The sequence below is a fragment of the Lathamus discolor genome, chromosome 12 (assembly GCF_037157495.1).
Source record: "Lathamus discolor isolate bLatDis1 chromosome 12, bLatDis1.hap1, whole genome shotgun sequence".
Classification (NCBI taxonomy): domain Eukaryota; kingdom Metazoa; phylum Chordata; class Aves; order Psittaciformes; family Psittacidae; genus Lathamus; species Lathamus discolor.
Window position 1 is genome coordinate 11,398,132 of NC_088895.1, and position 20,272 is coordinate 11,418,403.

General features: G+C 51.9%; 1 protein-coding gene across 14 annotated transcripts in view; it reads left to right on the forward strand.

The window, feature by feature from the left end:
• Positions 1–20,272, forward strand: part of NCOR2 (nuclear receptor corepressor 2) — a 229,705-nt gene that overhangs the window by 82,805 nt on the left and 126,628 nt on the right. For all 14 annotated transcript variants that reach the window (XM_065692712.1, XM_065692720.1, XM_065692710.1 and 11 more), the window contains exon 4: positions 5,697–5,877. In XM_065692712.1, the coding sequence (XP_065548784.1) occupies positions 5,697–5,877 (181 nt within the window). The remainder of the gene's footprint in view (positions 1–5,696; positions 5,878–20,272) is intronic.

The following is a 20,272-nucleotide window of genomic DNA, read 5'->3' on the forward strand; positions in this document are numbered from 1 at the left end:
GTTGGTACAAGTTGTACCATGCATACTTGCAGAGGAATGTCCTGGCAAGGTGACAAGGATTAGGGTTTTTTCATTCCCTCTCTTCTATAGATATATTTTGGTCCACAAAAGAAGTGAGGAAAACTGGGTTGAGTGTTAAATGGCAGGTGCCAGCGGGGTGAGGGCTCTGAGAAATCAAGGAACTGTGTTTTCCTGACTTCTCATACGTGTTAGGATTTTCGAGCGAGGAATGCTGGGGTGGATAATGGCTCCCCTGGCAGAAAACACGGCTGGAAATAAGCGCCGTGCCTGTTAACGCAGTGTATTCCACCTTCATCCAGAGTAAGGTGAGTCACTATTTTCATAGGAGACTGTTTCCCACTTTGGGAGACCGTGCTTCTTTTCCAGAGCCTCTCTGCTTAGCAGTCAGGAGGAGTTTGCCTGGTGCTGATCCCAAGTATGACATTTAGGATACGTTAAGCAGCTGCTGTGTTTCTGCAGCCATCCGCGATAGTTATGTGCAGCATAGCATGAGCGCAGGGCTAATTACTGTGCTTACTGAATGTGATGAATCCTGCTGGCTGGGGAGCGCTGGGGAGCCGGGGCGGTGTTCCTGGCCGCTGGAATCACGTGCAGCTCTCGGTCTTCATCTGTGCTGGGCCAAATGGCACCAACTGCTCCCGAGTTAACAGTGCGGCCGGTCTGGTTTCATTTATGGTCTTTAATTAAGTTTCCGTGGGTAAAGGTGACCCTTTGCTCAGGAGCCAGCATTGATGCGGTGAGATCCTGCAGCCGGGCGTCTTTGGGTCTGTTCACACTCGGAAGGGTCTGGGAGCTGTGGGTTTTATCCCTCCCCGTAAATGAACATGGGAATACAGTGCCTGGAAAGGGCAGCTGCTGGTGTGTAGATGCTTGGTGACGAGCCTTGTCTTGCAAGAGGCCTCTGCTCTGGTGGAGGCTGACGGCGTGTCCATGGGTGGCATGGAGGGTGACCAGCGCGCCACAGAGATAGATGAAGACGTTAGGTTTTGTGGAGCGGGTCAGTGTGGTGAGGGGGAACCTGGGCTTTGCCTTGGCTGGAATGAAGCAACTTTCCCAAGTATGATCTTCAACCAGATTTATTGCGGGGGAGGAAAGGTGATCACAGAACGGTTTGGGTTGGAACCAACCCCTGCCATGGGCAGGGACTCCTCACACTAAACCATGTCACCCAAGGCTCTGTCCAGCCTGGCCTTAAGCACTGCCAGGGATGGAGCACTCACAACCTCCCTGGGCAACCCATTCCAGTGCCTCACCACCCTAACAGGAAAGAACTCCTTCCTTAAATCTAACCTGAACTTCCCCTGTTTAAGTTTGAACCCATCGCCCCTTGTCCTGTCACTGAAGCCCTTGAGGAAGAGTGATGCGACATATGCAGCGGGTATGTCTCTGAAGCCATTAGTTCAGGGAGTGCTTCCAGGACTACCAAGAAGGCTTTCCTATGGGGCTCCAAGTTTTGGATGCCTGCGGAAAGCATGTTGGGGGAGCTTGTGGAGAGACACAAATACTCCTCCTCCTTGCCTTGAGTGTGGCAGTGTTAGAGCTTCTGCTGGTCCTGCCCATGAATAATTCAGGCTCCGTGTATGGGGATCTTCCATATGCAGGCTTCAAATAAAGCATCTGCTCTCTTCGAGATTGCAGTTGGCTCTGAAGCAGTTGGCTGAGGGGGTTGCATGGGGTGGCTCAGGCACAGAGACCTGCCCTAGAGTGAGGATGCACGACCAGAGCATCACGAGGAGGCATGAGGGACCACCTGGCCACAGGCCTTGCGAGGACCTGGAAGTCCTTGGTGAGCTGAGCATCCTGCTTGAGGCTGTCCCACACCTTTGGCTTGGGAAGACTCAATCCTGCTGCTGGCAGACGTGTCTGAGGGTGTGGGAGCTGCACCTTCCCCACCCAGACAGGGTGTTCTTCCCATGGACTCCTGTGAAGTCACGATGGCTTTTCTTCCTCTCCACCTGTATGACAGGGAATACATCAGCTGGCCCTGTAGGTGTTTTTCTAGCTGTCTGGTGGCAGGTTTGCTCCTACAAACCCTCCAGTTTCTCTCTTTAACAGGTCTCAATTTGCCCAGTCTCCCACTGCTGGCTATCATTAACTGTAAAGGGGTTGCTGAAACCTCTGACAGATCTTAGCGTTGGCTATAAATAATTCACTTCAACACTAGTGGTTTTCTGTATTACTTGCTCTCAAAAGCATCGTATCGTCTGTCTGTACCTGTGGGGGCTGGAGACTTATGAAAAACTTGGGTTTGAAGACAATTTCCCACCAAACCGTCTCATCCAGAGGAAATGCACGGCTGCAGCAAGGTGATTGTCTCGGGTCTGGTTCCAGGAGACAGACAGGCCAGTTTTCCAGCCTGGTTATGGTATTTGGCTCCAGGATGTAGGGAACAATATTTGTGGATGGGAGGAAAACAAAACGTGCCCTTGCTGGGAAGTTGATGTGGGCAGACTCAGAGTTGCTGCTGTTGCTTTGTGTCCTTGGTGCAAGAGGCACCTCCTCTGCTCCTCCTGCTGCTGCTGCCTTCTGCTGCTCAGCTGATAGAGAGATGGGGAGGTTTGAAGAGCAAGGGAGAGCTGTGCTGCTCTGGAGAGCCGGGCAGCGAGTTCCTGCAGTGCATTAACGGGGTGGGAAAGTCCTCGTTGGCTTCTCAGTGTTTGTGTTTGCCTGTTTCCCTGTGATTCAGCAAAGTGAAGATGATAAAGGTAAGATGCATTTAGATCTCATCAGGGCTGCTCTTACAAGCCCCCAGGGCAGCTCAGGGTGTCTGATTTGCTCCTCTCTCCCAGCAGAGATGCTTCCTCTGTATGTATCCAGCTAGCACTCGACCCCCTTTTTCCAGCCCATCTCATACTCCGCTGGTTCTGGTGGTGTTATAGATGTTTTCCTGGATTGCATTGCCTGCTGGAGTGAGCTGCAGGTGCCCCACACTTCGGATTACATCTGCTCATACCTTCCCAACACGCCGCGTCAGTCTGCTGAGGAAGCTGCCCCAGTGAATGAGTAACGCAACTGGTAGGGTGCGATGAGTGTGTCAGATCAGTAATAACCCAGAGGTCTGATCTTGGGTTATCTTGGTCTTCTGGTCTGGGACCTGCCCATAGCAGAGCCGTACGTGGATGGATGGAGGTCAGGGCAAGCCCTGGGCACCCAGCCTGGTGCGTCAGCAGCGCTCATGCTGCTTTCAAGTAGTTCAGTGCTTGTGGCAAAGGACTGCGGGTGAAGACCAACCCGACCCACTTCGTAATTAACGCTGGCATTTGGGTGATTTCACTTAATCATGCATAGCTCCCATGCAATTAAAACCACTCTTTCCCTTCAGCAAAGTAGGAACCTCTGGAATAAACCAGCCAGGTGGGAGCTATGTGGAAAACGCAGCAAAAGCCCAGGCTCGGTGTAACGGGAGGTTCTTCAGGCAGAGAGCAGCATCACTGCTGTATAGAAGGCTGTTGTAGAGAGCTCGCTGCAGGTGTGGATGTAAAAGAGTGAAAGGTGTGAAGGCTTCAAGCACTTGTATTTGCAGCCAGGACAGGCTGAGCGGGTTGTGTCAGGCAAAGCCATCTCAGGAGCGGCTGGAAATTCCAGTGGATAAAGTTAATAGCTGTTCCAATGGATGTGGAAATGGAAATAAAATAGCACCCTATAACATTGCAGCTGCTTTCCCTGCCACGGCCCCAGCCTCGCTGTGACTGCCTTTGTAAAGCTGAGTGTTGCTCTTATCTTAGAAATACATGGTTTTTCCTTGAGCACAGCAGTTGTGTCGGGTTCCTGACAACTGCAGAGATTTCGGAGCCAGCCAGTGTCCGTGAGCAGCTTCTTGGTAATATGGCCTTAAAACAAGGGGGAAAAGAAGGGAAAATAAATCCATGTGAGTTTTAATTGCCTCGGCACAGCAGAGCCTTGGGTGTTGGAATATTTTAGCACCTGCCCAGCTCAACAGTTGCTCATTGTTCCTGGGTTTACAGCAGAGCCCGGAATGCCGGCGTGCAGCTGCGGGCAGGGCTCGGGACAAGCCAGTGGGAAACTTGAGAGGTGCCAGGAGGTATTTCTGGGCTTGCTGGGAAAAGATGAGGATCATTCAGCGTGAAAGCGCGTGCAGGTGAAGCGGGCTGTGCATCAGTGCCAACTTCAGGAGCTGTTTGCTGTGCGAGCTGTGCGTTCGCCCTCTCATAGCTTGGAGTTGGAGAGGCAAAAAGGCAGTGCCGGAGCCTCCCTGCTCTCCCATCCCCTTTGAGTGGGGAGGAGGAAGAGGCTGAGCCAGATTCTGTTTCTGTGTGTCAGCAGCAAAGCTGCTGCCCTGAATCCCAGCGCCGGCCACGTGTGCCAAACCCACAGCAGCAGAGTCTGGCGAGCACATGCTCTGTGCCTGCTGCTGATGTTTCAATAAGGGCTTTTTATCCTCGTGTGGTTTGTCTTGCTTCCCTGGAGCAGGGATGAGGAGGTTGCACTGCAGAGGGCTTTGCTCGAGGTGGCCTTCACCGGGGTTCCATCTCTGGATGTGGTCCAGCGCAGTTACAGCCATGGGGAGGACTTGGTGGCTTCAGAGAGCTCTGTGTCCTTGCCTTCGTCATCCCCTCTGGGATATTTAATGAGGCAGAAATCAACATCAGCAGTTGCAGTTATGGGTGGGGACCAAGCCGTGCATGAGACCCTCTATCTCCCGTTCTTGCTCGTGACAAAATGTGTTCCCTTCTTCCTCCCCTTTGAGTAGCTTCTAACGCTGTTTAGCTTGTCAGTGTTTGGTAACTGGGGAGGATCCTTCCCCACGCACCTCAGGAGAACTTTAACAATCTTGTTCAAGGGGGAAAGGAAAAAAGCCCCTTTTTTTGTTGTTCACACGCTTTGAATCTGCTGTGCTTCATCTTGGTTTTATGTTTTTAAGAGACACTTCTGCCCGAAGTGTTAAAAACACACCCTTGGAGCTGCTGCAGCAAAGCCGATCCTGGGGCGTAGTAAAAGGTTTAATGTATTTTTGTAGGATCCTTTTACAATTCCCACAGGAGAATCCTGCTGGAAAAACAGAGCTGAAAAAAAAAGTTTTACGTTTGTTTAAAAAGAAGGAAAAACCAACCCCAATTTCCAGCTGCATCACACTTACCAGGTGAAAGATACTTGAGCCCGACGTGACCTGTCAGTGCAGTTGCTATCACTGGATAATGTGCCTTTGCAGCTTGCCAGGTCTGTGTCAGGGATGTGTGACTACATGTGCCTGTTTTCTTTCCTCCCCCATCCTGGAAAAATAAATCCCTACTGTCTAGCCATGGAGGAGGGTGCGTTTTTTCCCCAGCATATAATCTTTGCTGTTCCTATAGAAGATGCTAAATATAAACAGCGGTGCAGGTACCATTGGCTCCCTTAAGCCAAACGTGGCAGGAGGAAGTTCTGCCTGGCCACAGGGGGATATATGGGCCAGATCTGAGGATTTTGTGAGCTCTTGGCCTTATTCTGGCTGGCCCAACCCACGTTGGCAGGCTCAGACCTGCAGCCTTGTTCACTTAGCCCTGGTGTAGGGACAGGAGGTGCACTGTGCCCAGCAGCCAAGCTATGGAGCTGTGCATCCTGGATCCAGGGCCATCTGCCTCCCCTTGAGCCCTCTGTCCTCCTCGAGTGCCTCGCAGTCACAGAACAGAGGTGGTTTGCTTTCTAAAGGCTCCTTCCTTTCTCTTTGTCCCCAGATCTCAGGAGTTGCACCTGAGAACAGAGGCGCATTCCTATCTCTCTGACCTGACCAAGCCGTCGGACTTGGAGTTCATTGAAACCAAGAGGCCACGTCTGGATCTGCTGCAGGACCCCCTGGTGCGACACTCGCCCCTCCTGAGCCAGAGCCAGCAGGGAGGCACAGAGGATCTCTCTAAGGTAAGGGGTGTGGGGTCTGTGACTTGGGGTCCCCTTGGCTTGTGTAGAGCAACCTGTGAGGCTCTGAGATGCTGCTGAAATCAGTGTAGATGGTGGTTCCTGATGCATCGAGCAGTGCTTGGTGGTGTTGGATGATAGTCGCTGAGATGGGGTGAGTACTATGGGGAAAAGAAGCCTGTTAGCTTTCGCCATAACTGTCATAGCCATGGGCTTGCATTTACTGGGCTATTAGATGCGCCAGCACAATTCTGAAGCTCCTGTAGGCTGAGTTGGGGATGATCATGTCTGGCTTTTCTGGATACCGTGCCCTGATTTGATTTTTACTTGACCTTTCTCACTCCTCACATCTCTTTATTTAATATTTGTGTTTGAAGGGGTTGAATCGGTTGCTGGTGGTTCTTTAATACAATCTTCCCCAGGAAAGCCTCCCTTGTCTCATTTAACCAAGCAAATTGTTTGCTTGCAGTTGTCCCCTCTGCACATGTAATGAATGTTGCAAAAGTAAATCCCTTGCTTGTGTGCCTATTTGGTTTTACTGTAATGCTCTGTTGGGGTAAATTGTGTTTGATTTTTACCTGGAGCTTGGACATGTTCCTGGTTGGCAGGAATATCTTGCTGGGTAAACATGCTGGGAGCAGCTGGTTTGTGCTGCCAAGGAGAACTCCAGTGCTGTGAGGGTTAATGCAGCTGCAGGCTGGGCTTGATATGTCTGAGCCCTCAGTGAAATGGAAGAGGAAGCTGCATCCTTACCCAGGGTGATGGGGATGATTTGCTGTGTTGCTGTGGGAGCAGATTGAAATAACGTGTGGGCAAGAAAGCTCTTGCTCGGGAGTGCAGTGGGGATATTCAGGCATCTTTTTACCTGTACAGAACTGTGGGCCCTATGTGAGACCCCTCTGAGCCATCTTGAGCGAGAAGGACTTTTAGCTTTGGGGTAGTTCAGATGCCAAAGGAGGCCTGGAGGAGAGGGCTGCAGGAGCAGCCGATTGGGAATGGTGAGCTGATCCTGCAAGAGATGGAGCAGTTCAGGTTTGAACTCTGAGACCATGAGAAATGCACCAAACGCATCAGCTTGCTCTCCGTCAGCTCTTGATGGTGTGTTGCCTTGGAAAAGATGCCTCTGAGGTGCTGTGGCCCTTCTATGTCCCATCTTTGCTGCTCCCTCTGAGATGCATCTTAATGAGGTGATGCTATGATTAGCCAGGAGCATACTCTCCGTGCCACCAGGATGTGGCTCTGAACCATAGAGTGTACTTGGGGGATGCTGGGGTGGCTGGCTGATTGGGAAAATAAACTGTTGGCCATGAAACCAAAAATATCGCTCCCCAAAGAAGTGCGGAAACCAGGACAGCTTTTCTGCCTGCACATTATTGCCATCAGCAGTTCTGTTCTGCCTCTCAGCAGAAAACCACATATTGCCTCAGCTATTTGTTTCTAATAGGCAAAACTGCTCTTGAGGCATTAGTTGGTCAGTTTAGGGGCTGCATTTGCTTCTTGATCTGTGACACCTTTCCAAGGCTTACATGTGTTTTATGGGGCTTGAAACATTTAATGAAAGGGAGGGAGAGGGAGAGCTGTGAGATACAATTCAGCGAGACAAGATTGTGCTTTTAGTGGAGCCATTTGTAATTTCAGAGTCTGGAAGGAAGGAAAGCGTGGTGTCTCTGGCTGGGGAGAGCCTAAATGGAGCTGGGATTAGTTGCTCAAAACTAGCAGGGGCTGTTTCCAGAGCGGGTTTGATGGAGCTCACTCTAAGACTGGGATGATCTCGGTGCTGTTCAAGTGGCTGGGAGCAGAAGGCAAGTCTGGGGTGTAAGACAGCCATTCTGAAGGTGTATCTGTCTTTCCAGCTTGGGAAATTGGCTTAATAGCAGTCTTATGGCTTTATTCCTGAGCAGTCACCTTCAGACTAGTTCATAAACTGCTTGTGGATGTTAAGGTTGTGGTAGAGCTCCTGCATTGCCCTGAGCCTCATTGTGCTCAAGGAGCTGTTCCGCGTGCACTGGTCCAGAGGAAACGCAGAGCTGAAACTTGTCTTTGGCAGCAAGCTCTGGACACTTGCATATCTGGGCTATTTATACATGTAAAACTGCTCCTTGCATCCATGCTAAGCCAGCAACCATTTGGTTTGGCACTGGGCTCTGATGGTGTAAATCACCATGTAAGAACAGCTGATAACGACCTTCCGAGAGGCTGTGCTGAGCTCCAGGACTGCCACAGCTCCTCTGCCCGATGTGACCTCCTAAAACACCACATCACGATGCAGCCCATCCTGGTAGCTGATTCCCACTCTGCTTCATCCCTCGGAGACCAGCCCACGCTGCCCTTTGAGCCGCACTGTGTTTTCCTGCTTGTTCACTGTGTCCTTGGTTCCTAGCGTTATTCTGCAAGCCCTAGGTGAGTGCAGAGCCAGAGATCTGCATGGACCAGAGTGGTGGCACGGACGCGGTGGCAGGACATGTGTCCTGGAGCGGCGGCACACGCATGGCAGCAGGACATGTGTCCTAGTGACCAGAGCTGAGAGAGGAATTTGCTGTTCCATCTGTGCTGCTGACTCAGTGCCTGACAAAGTCGTTCAATGCCTTATCTAGGGCAGCTTTGCACGCACTGGGTGAGATGCACCATGTGAGCTCAGTATTACTAAACGCGCTGGTGGCTGGTTAGGCAGAGGATCCGAGGGGCTGTTCACTTACCCCTTACCCCATTCCACATCGTTGCAGTCACTGCGTGGGGAGGAACTGAATTAACTCATCTGAGTAACAGCGCTAGGACTGCTTTTCATGGGGATTTTGGAGGTTGAGCTGAGTATTGCGCAGTAAAGAGCTCCACAAACCCCTCCAATAGAAAGGGCAGGGTTTGGTTATCCGCTCTGGATGCCACTTGCACTGTCCCAGGGGATGTAACTGATGCAGCAGCAGTGGTTGTCATTCTTGGTCACTGGATACCTGTTGGTCTCTGCTGGTTTCAGAGCAGCGACGGAGCTGAGGTGCAGAATCGGGTCTGTAGTGGGGTGTGAGTTTAGCATGTTCCTGGTAACTAGCAGTTACGTTGGATTTACCCACCTTCAGCCCAGGGAAGGGGAGTCAACACCGTTCCTGCACATTGCCAAGGCCTTTGTTCTGGGCTATGCTGTGCTCTGAACACAGATGAAGCAATTGATGTGGCAAATGCTGGTAACAGGTTCCAGAGTGTTTTCCCCAAGAAGAAGCAGATCTCTTGGTTCTTCTATTGCTCCTCTGCCTTTCCCAAACACAGGGTGAGCATGGCCCCTTTTCCCTGTTCGAGATCACTGCAGCCTCATTCCAAGCGAGGCTTAGTTTGCAAGGAGAAGGTAATGTCTTCTATTAGATCAGTGCATTATAGCTGGAGAAAACAGACGTGCTTTTGGGCAGCGAGCCTTTCAAAAGCAGCAGTTTTACAGCTAAGTCTCACTTGGTCTAGTAAAAGATATTGCCTTTTCTTTCAAACCTCACGTTGTTCATATCCTCAAATATTGGTGTTTCTTTCCTAGGTGGGAGCAGAATGCTGTTTTTCTTGCCTGTTTTCCCCCACTTTAGCATCTTTTTCCCTGCAGAAGGGTTTGCTGTCACATTTGTTGTGACAGCAGGGCTGTAGTCCTGCTGCAGGGCTGTAGTCCTGCTCCTGCTGCTGGACATGGTCAAGGAGGGCTCAGGTGAGCTCAGTCTGCTGGGGGAGGAATTAAACCTCCCCATGCGCTCTGTGGGCTGACAGTGCCTCAGCGAAGGTGCTCCCTTGAGCTGGCTGAGAATAACCAGGCAGGGCTAAAGCAGGACTGCTTTTTCAATCACTGCAAGCCTGGATGTGAGGACTGCTGGAACTGCTGCCGTGATGCAGGCTTGCCGGGTGTGCTCTTGGCAGGGATGCAGGAGCTGGTTCCCAGGACCCTCGGTGGCTTCTGCTTTCTTTCTGATCAAGTCACGGACCTGCATCACGTAACAGCAGACAGGAGCAAACCAGCCGGCTCCAGAGCAGGCCGGGAATGGATCTGCATGATCCCTGTCTCCGTGCATCCGTGTGTGGCTGGTGCTGCGTGCGATCCTGCCCCGTAGGGATGGTAAGCGTGGTGCATCTGGCCGAGCAGCGCCTGCTTTTTCCCCTCAGCTCATCTTGCCTCTCCCCTTCCATCTCTTCTTATTCCCATTATGCTTCCACTGTTCTTCCCATTTCTGAGAGTGCTTTTCCACCACGTATGTGGTTTGCTGCTCCTTCCTATAGGATGTGAGTCAGTGATCTGCATTTAGTCCCTTCACAAGGGCTGGCTGGCTGCACTTGCGTGGAGCCTATTGCTCCAGCAGGAATATGCTCACAGGAACCATGTAATCCCATGCGTACGGGGCTGGGTGGAGGCTTAGGAAACCTGAACCTTGCTGCCATCTGCCCTGGCAGGCCCCTGGTCACCGGGTGAGTCTCTTCCCCTTTCTGTATCTCAGATTTCCCCATCTGCACAAGGGACAATGCCACTTCCCTCCTTTGTAAAATAATTAACAACTATTGATGGAAAAAGGCTATTAAGAAGCCATGTGTTGTTAGGGCTTGGACTCTGCTGTACATTGTTGAAGGGTTTTAATTTCTTCCCTTTCTGCATGAGTGTTTTTGTCGTGCTACGGCCTTAAAAAATGGAGTAAGAAAAGGGAAGGGGGAGTCATGGAAAAGACAGCACCAAGGCCAGGAAATATATAAGGCAAAGCAGAAATTAGGGCAAAGGCTATTTTGCTTTGATGCACATTAATGTAGCTTTAAAAGCAGTTAATTGAAAAAGGAGGAATTAACACATTTAAAATGCCTTTTTAATGATGCATTGCAGCCAGCAGTGTGCATGCCAGATTTCACACCGGCTGCCCGTTCCAGAGCCCAGTTTACAACAAACTCCTGGAAGACAGGCTATGGGATGGAGCCCGAGAACTCCTGCCCTGGCCACAGGCTGGCAGAGCACCCAGGACAACCAAAAGGCCTTTTGGGAGCCCTGTTTCCTCCTCCGTGGCCAGTGCCTCCCTGGAAGCTGCTCCATCCATGTGCTGGTGGAGGGGAGCAGGAGGAAGGGGACTCTGCTATGGGGAGGGATGCTCGGAGGGGCAGTGCCACAGCTCCCAGCGCACGTAGATCATGCATGTCGCGCATGGTAAATCACCAGTTGCGTTCCTGCTCCCTGGCTTTGTTATGGGAACATTGATCTGTTGCTGGGATTAACCTCTCAGAGTTTCCAGTGGGTTGGTCTCGCAGTTATTAATGGGACTGGCTGGAACTTGTGTTGACCTTGGCACAGGCCCCAGTTGGCTTGGAGGTAACTGGCAAAAGCATAATCTCTAATTGAGTAATCCAGCACTGGGGGAAGGGAGCAGAGGGGGTGGGAACGCAGCAGTGCTTCGAACTGGGAGAGCCGCGGCGCTCCGGCGGGGTGTGTAGGAGCGGAGCGCTCCGGAGGCAGTGAGCAGGGAAAAACCAGGCGGCATCTTGGTTCCTGCACCCCGGGCTGCCTCCTGTAGGAACCAGGCCTGAATTCCAGGGGGATTTATTGCCATGGAACGATAGTGCGGAGGGACTGGAGAACGGGATGAAGCTGGGAGCATCGGCTGTCCCTGGGCACGTGTCCTCCCATAGCCTCTGAGTCTGTGGCATGGATCACTCTGGGCTCTCCCTTCCCCACCAGAGGCTGGTTTTCGCTTTAGAAAACAAGCTCTGGGCTCATTACTGAGGCTTTTGGTGGCAAGCAGGGCCCCAGGGACAGCACAGAGCTGTCTCCCTTGGCCGTACCCCTCTGCCATATGAGAGTGAGCTGTGGCCAGCTGTGGTCACATCCAGTGGGGAGGGGGTGGCTGCCAGAAAGCCCCATGGGACACTCAGGAAGAGGGATCCTGCAGGAGCACTGATGGAGAGGGGACGCACTGATAGTGCCAGCGCACTGCCACTCGCTCCGGGTTATCCAAACCCCAAGGGAGATGTGGAGTTCTGTGCCCGTGCGAGGCTTCACGAGCCCTGTGGAAGGTGAAATGCCTCAACCATCTTGCCACAAGAAGGGTAATTCCTGCCCCAAGGCCTGCAGGGTGTTAATGCAAAGCCTGAATGCATTGCATGGCTTCCCAACCGCTTCTATGGAAGCGGCTCTAACCTCAGGTCTGAGCAATGAAATGAAACAGTTTTAGTGGGTACAAATGTACCTACATCCTTCCTGCTTTTGTCCTTCCCCTGCAGAGAACAGCACTCCCTAACTCTCCTTGGCTGGGAAGCAGGCTGGGCTTTCCCCATGGTCTCAATGCTGATGGCGCAGTTGGGCGCCCATCAGGAGTGGGTGGTGTGGGGTTGCGGAGTTCAGGGGTTGCAGGATGATCCTCCTGTGATGTGTTCAACGTCCACACATCTGCCCTGTGGTTGCTCATTGCTCTTGACTTCTGCTGATAGAAATCTGGTTGCAAAAGACTACCTGGGGGAGGAAAGGGGGAGACGACTTAGCATTAGGGCAGCAGTGATTCAAAGCTATTTCTGGGAAGCTGAGGGAGATGCTGGCATTCTCTGCCATTCCAAACATATTTAAAAGCTGAAATACTTGCCTTGTTCACGGTGTCACAGTGCAAACACTTCCAGCTGGAATTTTCCCTTCCCCTGCTTTCCTCCCTGCTCTGGGACCACTTCACACCACAGGAGGATGAGTGTGAGTGCGTGGACCCACTGCTCACCTGTGTGTGTGAACGCACACCTTTGGGGTTGTGCAAACAGTCTGGCTCCTGTGGCATGCCTGGATGCTCATGGCATGGCCCATGCCAGGATCACTGTGTGGGCTTGTCAGCAGCCTGTGCCATGCACTGGGCTGGGATGGGAAAGCCAAGGGAGCAAACAGCCGGAGGAGTGGTGTATCTGGAATGGGATGCTCCATCCCATGCATGGATTCATGATGGTCTCATTTGAAAACCAGGCGCTGTTAGGCACTGCATAGTCCTTGTGAGATGTTCGGCTCTTGCAGCCTGCCCTGGGACGAGGGAGTAAAGGGAAGGAGCACCACGATGGACAAAGCCACTCATTTTACTCCCTTTTTCAGCTGAAGTTCCTATGGCTGAAGAACTATGGTCAGAGAGGCTTGCATGTAGCAAGGAAAGCTCTTGTAGGCTGTGGAAATGCTCTGGATCCAGGATGCAAAACTAAGCTTGACCTTCCCTGGGCTGCTCGCAAGCCATAGAGAGCTGGGTTAAGGCTCCACGCGGCTGGAAAACCGACGCGAGAAGGGATTGTGCCTCAAGCACAGGTTGTTTCACACTTCTTCGGCTCATTTGTGGTGATCGACATCCCAAACAGCCTTTTAAATTGCCTTTCAAGCCGGAGCAGCGCAGGGCGGCGTGCTAAGGCTGGCTGCTCCTCGGGAGCAGGCTTCATCATTTACATAATTGGCCTTTTCTGTTCCATTCAGTCAATATTACAAGGCTCTTGCAGTGCTACATCTCACCTGATGTGCTTGAGGGAAACAAAGTCCCTTGACTGTGTCCCTCACCCCTGTAATTGGAAGAAATATTGCCGGCTTTTCCTGCCGGCGACAGGGCAGCGCTGTGAGCCGGGTGTGCTGCTTCACGCAGGCTTTTCTTCTCCATCTACAAAGTGCGTGTGTTATGTGGGTCTGTTTTTCCCTGTAATAGCAAGGATTCTTACGTGCTCTGTTACGGCCTGGGAGCAGAGGAGAGCGGAGCTTGTTTGCTGTTTGTCACTCCTCAGGTGGGACTTAGGAAATGGGATTGGGGCGGCAGGAGCTGGCACCCATCTCCCATGTATTGCTCCAAAGCACAGGTATGGTGCCAGGTGGGAGGTGGCAATTGACCATTGCCTGTGGTCAATCCATTTTGCATGTTTGTGGTAAAATAGAAACCCCCACCTGGGATAAAATTCCAGGGAAGAATTCAGTCCTGCTACCCAGAGCAATGTCCTGGCTGTTTTCTCTTCTCCTTCCACTTTCAGCCTGATCTGGGTTTCCTTTTCCCCCCAGCCTTTTGGGAGGGGGTATGGGTGCGCTGTTCCAGCTCCCGCTGGATCCAGGCACGCTCTGGGATGGGGTATGAGATTCTTCCCACTTCCGTGTGATTTGGCCTGTTAGTGAAGGCAGCAAAGCAGGGGGAGGTTGTTACTGATTCACAAGCACGTACATCTTGCAGATGAACTCATCTTCCCTCCTTGTTCACATCCCTGCACGCCCCTTCTTGCCAAGGGTCCTCCTGGGGACGGCGAGGGGTTTGCAGGGAGCACTTGGCAGTCTCCTCTCTGATCGTACAGCACCGAGCACATCTTTAGTGCTGTACTTTTCCACGCTTATGAAATGCAGCTCATCCACAGTTCTGACTCACACAACGAAAGGCAGTGAGTTGTGACACCGATCAGATTAATGCTGTGCGCTGTGTTAGGAGGAGGAGGGTATTTCATGCTAACGCCTTCCTTCCCAGCTCCGGGTGGAATGCCGTGGAGGGGATGCAACAGCAATCGATGGTGTTTGCCTGCCATTGCTGGAGGGGCTGGCGTGGGGGAGCGATTTCAGAGATGGATTTGGCAGAGACAAGTTGCTGCTCTTTGTGCCTGTGGTGATGGAGCTGTAATAACATATTGAACATGGCAACAGCCCTTGCTAAAGCTCCGTGACTTCACGTCCGTGCTTCACGGAGCCTCATCTCATAACAACACCCTTAGCATCGATAACAACAGAGAAGCTGTCGAGTGCCAAAGGGCCCAGTTATAATCACTCGCTGAAAACCTCCTTTTCTTTTTGGACCCAAATCTGCTTTTTAAACAGAAAAACACTTTGGCTGCGTGTTAGGCAGAGAACATTCAGAGGGTTTTCTGGCTTGCTCCACCACAAAACGCTCTGCAGCTTTGTGCTGCATGGGGGGGCCTGAGGGGTGATGGACGCTGTTGTGCGTCAGGAATGCTGGCTGCGCGCTCGGCGAGCGGAGGAAGGGTTGTTTTAGGACAGGCTGACAGGCCCTTGGCTTGTTCTGCTGCTCTCGAAACATTGAATTCTCATTCTTGGCACCTTTTTCCAAGAGGAGAAGGAGCGAGAGTGCAGCGGAGCCTGCTCCCCCTGCCCTTGGAAATGGGCTTTTGCCCAGCAGCAGAGCTTTCTCGGGGCAGGAGCGATGTGCTCTGTCCTACCCTGGTTTGGTGAATCAAAAGCAGGAATTAGTGGGGGAGAATCAGCGCAGGATGAAAGGAGCTGCAGCACCTCCTCACAGCTGTGACCTAGATCTACTTAGTCTTTGGTCATCTTAGTGCTCTGACCGAGCAGCTTCTGCATGTGCCGGTGTTCAGCGCAGCTTCTGCTTGCCTTCATCCCGGCCAGTGACTGGCAGCCCCTTTAATCCTGTGGGATGCAGGGGAAGAGCAGAGCACTGTCCTCTAGGAGTGCCAGGCAGCAGAGGAGGGGTTGTCCAGTGCGTGCTTCTCTGTGCCACGTCCCGATGGGTTCCCCCTGGGAATGCAGAGCCCACAGCACCTGCTCCAGCACACGCTGGCAGTGGGTTTCTCCTCTATCATAGCACTTCATCACCTCCTCTGCCTGCACAGCGATGCTTCCTAGGCATGCTTTGAACGACCTGCTCCGTTGGCTGCCCTGACAGGGGACATGGCTGATTTCTCTCTTCCCTGCCCTGTTCCCTGAGGAGCAGCAGTCATCATTTCTGCCTTCTGATCTCCGCTTTGGATGCTGTCGTTCCAGTGGCTGCTGAAGAAAGAACCATTGCCTAGCGCACATCAAGGCGTCCCACGTGGTTATGCGACCAAACCAAGCGCAGGCTTTTATTTCAGGCTGGTTTTCATGTCTGTGTTATTTTATCTCGTGCCAGCCATCACAGGTATGATGTAGAGCAGATTGCCCCCAGCAGCTAATGTGTTTCTGCCTCGGCAGCAGGCAGAGTGGCAGATGTAAACACAGGAACGTTCCGGTCTTTCAAGCACTAAAAGCTACTCAAGAACAGGCAGGTATGTGCATATAAATACATACTGTGTGTTGTATTAATGCCCTTCAATATATATGGAGAGGGATTTGTGAACTCATGCATCCATGAATGCTTCATGCATATATATACTTTTTCACAGGTTTTTAGGTAATTGAAAAACCTACTCTTTTTATATATACACACACCCCCTTATATATGTATATATATATCTATATATCTGCTGCTTCATATACTTGTAATCTGCTTTTTCAAAGCCGCCTTCTTGCTCAGTGATCGTGCCTTCAACAGCCACACAGAAAAGGGCTTACAGTCTCGAGCAAAGCTAAATATTGATTTGAGTCAATCTGGGTGCACTTGGAGACATCACTAGTGTTCATGAATACAGCATAATAGCTGATTGGAGTGGGGGAAATTTCATCATAAAGGCCCCAAAAGGGAGGTTTATTATTGCTTTCTTCCAAATGCCTGAATTTTATTAGCTTCAGTCATTCTTGGCAGGGCAGTGGAATGGGATTTTATAGTTAGCAAAGGAAAAGTAAACACAGTAATCATTTCACAGCCCTGTGCCTGCCAAACCAAGATGGAAATTCCAGCCTTGGTGGGAAGCTGCTGCTTTGCTAACAGATAATAACAAATTCACTGTGGCCCTATTCTTGCTATGGGAGCTGAGATGTTTGGGGTTTTTTCTGCATTAAGAGGCAAGGGTGCTTCATGCCTGGGCGGAGGTTTGCAGTTTGAGTGTCTCCACAGCCATTTGCCATTAGGAACAGTGCTCCTGCCCTGGGTCTTAGGGAGTTGTTTCATCCTGCCCTCCTGTTGGTGTTCATCTTTCCTTGGTCAGTCTTGCTCTGACTGCAGAGCTGAATGATGCTCAAGGAGCATCATGCTTGAGACGCCACAATGGTCCCTGCACCCTGGGCCCATCTTTACCTGCTGAACAGGGGGCAAAAAATACTGTGGCAAAAAAAACCCCTCCAAATAAATCCAAGACTCCATAAAATGCTTTGTTTTGCATGTGCTTTCCTGGACCTGTCGAGGGCTTGGCTGGACCCGCACTGCATTTCCTGCTGCTGGGACACGTTATTTCCTCCCACCTTCCTGCCCGCCGGCCGTGGGGATGCGGATGAGGATGGTGGTGGGGATGACCTGCACTGCTGCCTCCCTGCCTGCGGCTTCCAGGGCTCAGGATGCAGCCTCCTGATGGAAAAACAGGCAAAGCAATGAAGGAAATGGCTCCTCGGACAAGCAGGGAATGTCGAGGCTCCCCCTTCCACGTGTCTGCACGGTTATTGGAACAATAAAGCATTGAGCACAGCCGGAGGCTGGCTCTGATGGATGGTGCGGTGACGGCTGCTTTGCACCACCCCTGCTCCCCTATCAGCACATATCCTGCACGGAGCAGCATGCCCTGCTCCGTGCTACACCTGCCTCTTACAGTGCACGGAGGTGGCTGCAGGCAGACAGGGCCATGCCCCATGTCCCTATGTGTGTGTCTTGGGTTGCTTGTGGGGTGCTTGTGGCCATGGATGGTGTATGTTCTGGGTGTCCAGGGAGTGGTGGATGCAGTCCCCATCATGTCCCGTGCATGTGTTGAGGATGGTACTTTGCAGGATGCAGAGCCAGCGCCTGCAGGAAGGGGAGATGCCAAAATGAAGAGGGAGTTAAACAGTTAAACAGGCTTCAGTGGTGTGTTGGGGACAGATGAGGCCACCAAAAGCTTTGTTAAAAGCCAAGAGGAGCTGTTTCAAGGGAAATACTTCGCCCCGAAGCCTGTTCTTTATGTTGGTTAAAACGTTCTCAAAAGCATCTCAGCAGCTGTGAGCCTTGTTTCACACTTAAACAAGTTTTCCAGTGCCACCACCTCAAAATGGAAGTCGGATTGGCTTGGATCCTGGATGTAAAAGTGGCTTGGTTTTGTGTCTCAGCCAGTGAAGTTCACAGGTCAGGTTGACCAGTGACCCCTGTCTGCTCCCAGGCCGCTCAGTTCTCATCTCGTGTGCGTGTTTGAGCCTCACAAGACGTGCATGTATGTTCTGAGATGTCCTGATACGAATAGAGAGACCTTAATGCTAAAATTGAACTTGTCTCGCAAGATTTTGGAGGCGATGGAAGTCTTTGGGGTACTGCCGTTTTCTTGCAGACATAGGATTTCTGGTTCTTACAGATGAGAGATACTTGATGTCCTGCTTTATATACCCGAGAGCACAGCTAGAATGAACCTATACACTTAGTGACCCTGAAGAGACTGGAGCAATGAAGTGGTGCCATGCAGCTGGTGAGGAGAGCTCCCTGGGTTGCTATAGGTGCAGTAACTTGTGGTTTTGGAGCTGACACCGTTAGAAGAGGAGCTGCTGGGAGTGAGCAGGAGTTCAGTGCTGGGACCCGTCAGCCCATGCCCAGTGTGCTGGGAGTCACTGGGGATCCTCGCTTGGTGCAGTCTCTCACATGTAAGAGGAGGTTTGGGGTGGTCCCACTGTGCATCTCAGCCACTGCTCAAACCGTCTTAGGCCTTGCTTGTGTTTTCTTTCTGCATCAGTCAAGCTGCTTCTCAGTAGGCAGCTCAGCCTCCAGGATTTGGGGAAAAATGACTTTGGGTGATGGCTGTGCAGGGAGAACAGAGGGAGGGAGCCTGAGCAGCCTCTAGGTCTCTATTACTTGTGGTGGTGGTGGTTAAATAGAGCTGTCTTCATTCATTCCCTTCCCTCCCCTCTAAATCTGATGCCCCTTCAAGGCGGCTTGCCGCTGTTAATATGGTGTGCCGGTCCTGATTAACTCCCTGACAAATCCCCTCTCAACCGGGCCGCCCGGGTGCTGCCCTGAATGGACCCCGCTTGGATTTGCATGGCTGAGGAGTCCCTGCTCGCTCCTCTGCCTCCTTCCTCCTCCCTGGCAATAGGAGGAAAATTCAGTGTTTCTGAAGAGCGACATTTCCATTTCAAAAGCTGTTCCCTCAAGTGCGTCTGGAGTGGGATTTCTCTCTCCCCCCCTACTCCTCTCTGAATGGGAGCTTTAGAAGTCTCATTTCCTCTGCTTGATAACACCAGGCTGAGAAGGGCTTTTGTCTTTTCATTTCCCCTCAGTTTTTTATCTTGAAATAAGTGAGGTTTGTCGAAGCTGCCTGGTGGATTCTCCCCCGCTCCTGCTTGTCCATGTGCTGGATGGAGGATGCACCTGGAGTCACCCAGTGAATGAGACGGAGCTTCCTGGGGTGCAGTGCAGGACCCAGCACCCTGCTCCTGCTGCCCTCACAGCAGCCCCCAGCCTTGAAGCACCCTCTGTAAGCAGGGGAGGAGGTTTGCTGGGCACATCCAAGTAGCTGAGCACAGCGATGCTCTTCCCAGCCATCCCAAGCAGTGCCCTATGTGTCCCAGTGCTTGAAGGGACAGGCATGGTGCTGAGTCTGGCTGAGGATCTGGCCCCATGTTTGCAACCTGTGATGCTGCAATGTCTTTAATCATGCTGTTTGGCTGCTGCCTGCTTTTTGGCTGTGCTAGTTGGGGTGAAAACAGTATTTGTTAAAGTGATGCTCCATGGAGGCAGATGCAAGTGGATGGAGTTGCCTGGCTCCCACTTCTGCATTCCAGTGCAGGTGCTGTCCCACTCATGTGATGGCGTATGTGCTGGTCACTGGAGCATTGAACTACTATAGAAGTAAGGGTCTTTTTTCCTGCAGAGGTCTTTCTTACAAAAGGCAAACTCCTTTGTGCTTTTAGCATGGCATCCAGGGCTTGAGGACCAGCTGGGATACAGCAGGGACTGTGCCAGCATCTTCAGATCGGAGGGAATACGCCTGCCAAGATGAACATGGGTCTTAATGCTGCAGCCCTGCCCCACTGGTGTGCTGGGAGGGCTCGATCCTTGCTTTACTGCATGTGGCAGTGGAAGGAGGATGGGTGGTGCTGCAAAACCTATAAATAACGTGGTGGGAGGCTAAAGCTTCCAAAGGCATGGAGGAAATGCTGGGCTCTCCTGAGGTTTGTTGGGTTGGGTGAGAGGGCTGCTGGAGGAAGTTTGGAAGGAGTCTGCTGCACCCCCAGGTAGGGACCCCTCCTGCCTGCCTGCCTGAAGGTCTCCCTAAAGAACCTCCCTGAGCAGCAGGCCCAGGGAGAGATGAGGAAACAAGAGAGGGCGATGGTTGCAGGTGGCCATGCCGCTGCATCCCGCGTTTCCGTGGAAGTCCGTGGGGATTATTCAGAGGTTCCTGTGAAAGCTGCTTGAAGCTGGCACTTTCTAGGGAAGATGAGGGTGGTTTCAGCCCAGCTGCTTTGCTGGGAGGAGCTCTGCAGTGAGCTCCACCATTGCCTTTAAAACCTGGTTCTGGAGCCAGGAGGTGCCAACCCCAAGCACCAAATGGGGCAATTGGAAATCTGCCTCCTTGCCTTTGCTCTTAATGTATTTGGCCGTTCCTCAAGGAAGCAGTTTTGCTCCTCAAACTGAGATACTGATGCTTTCCT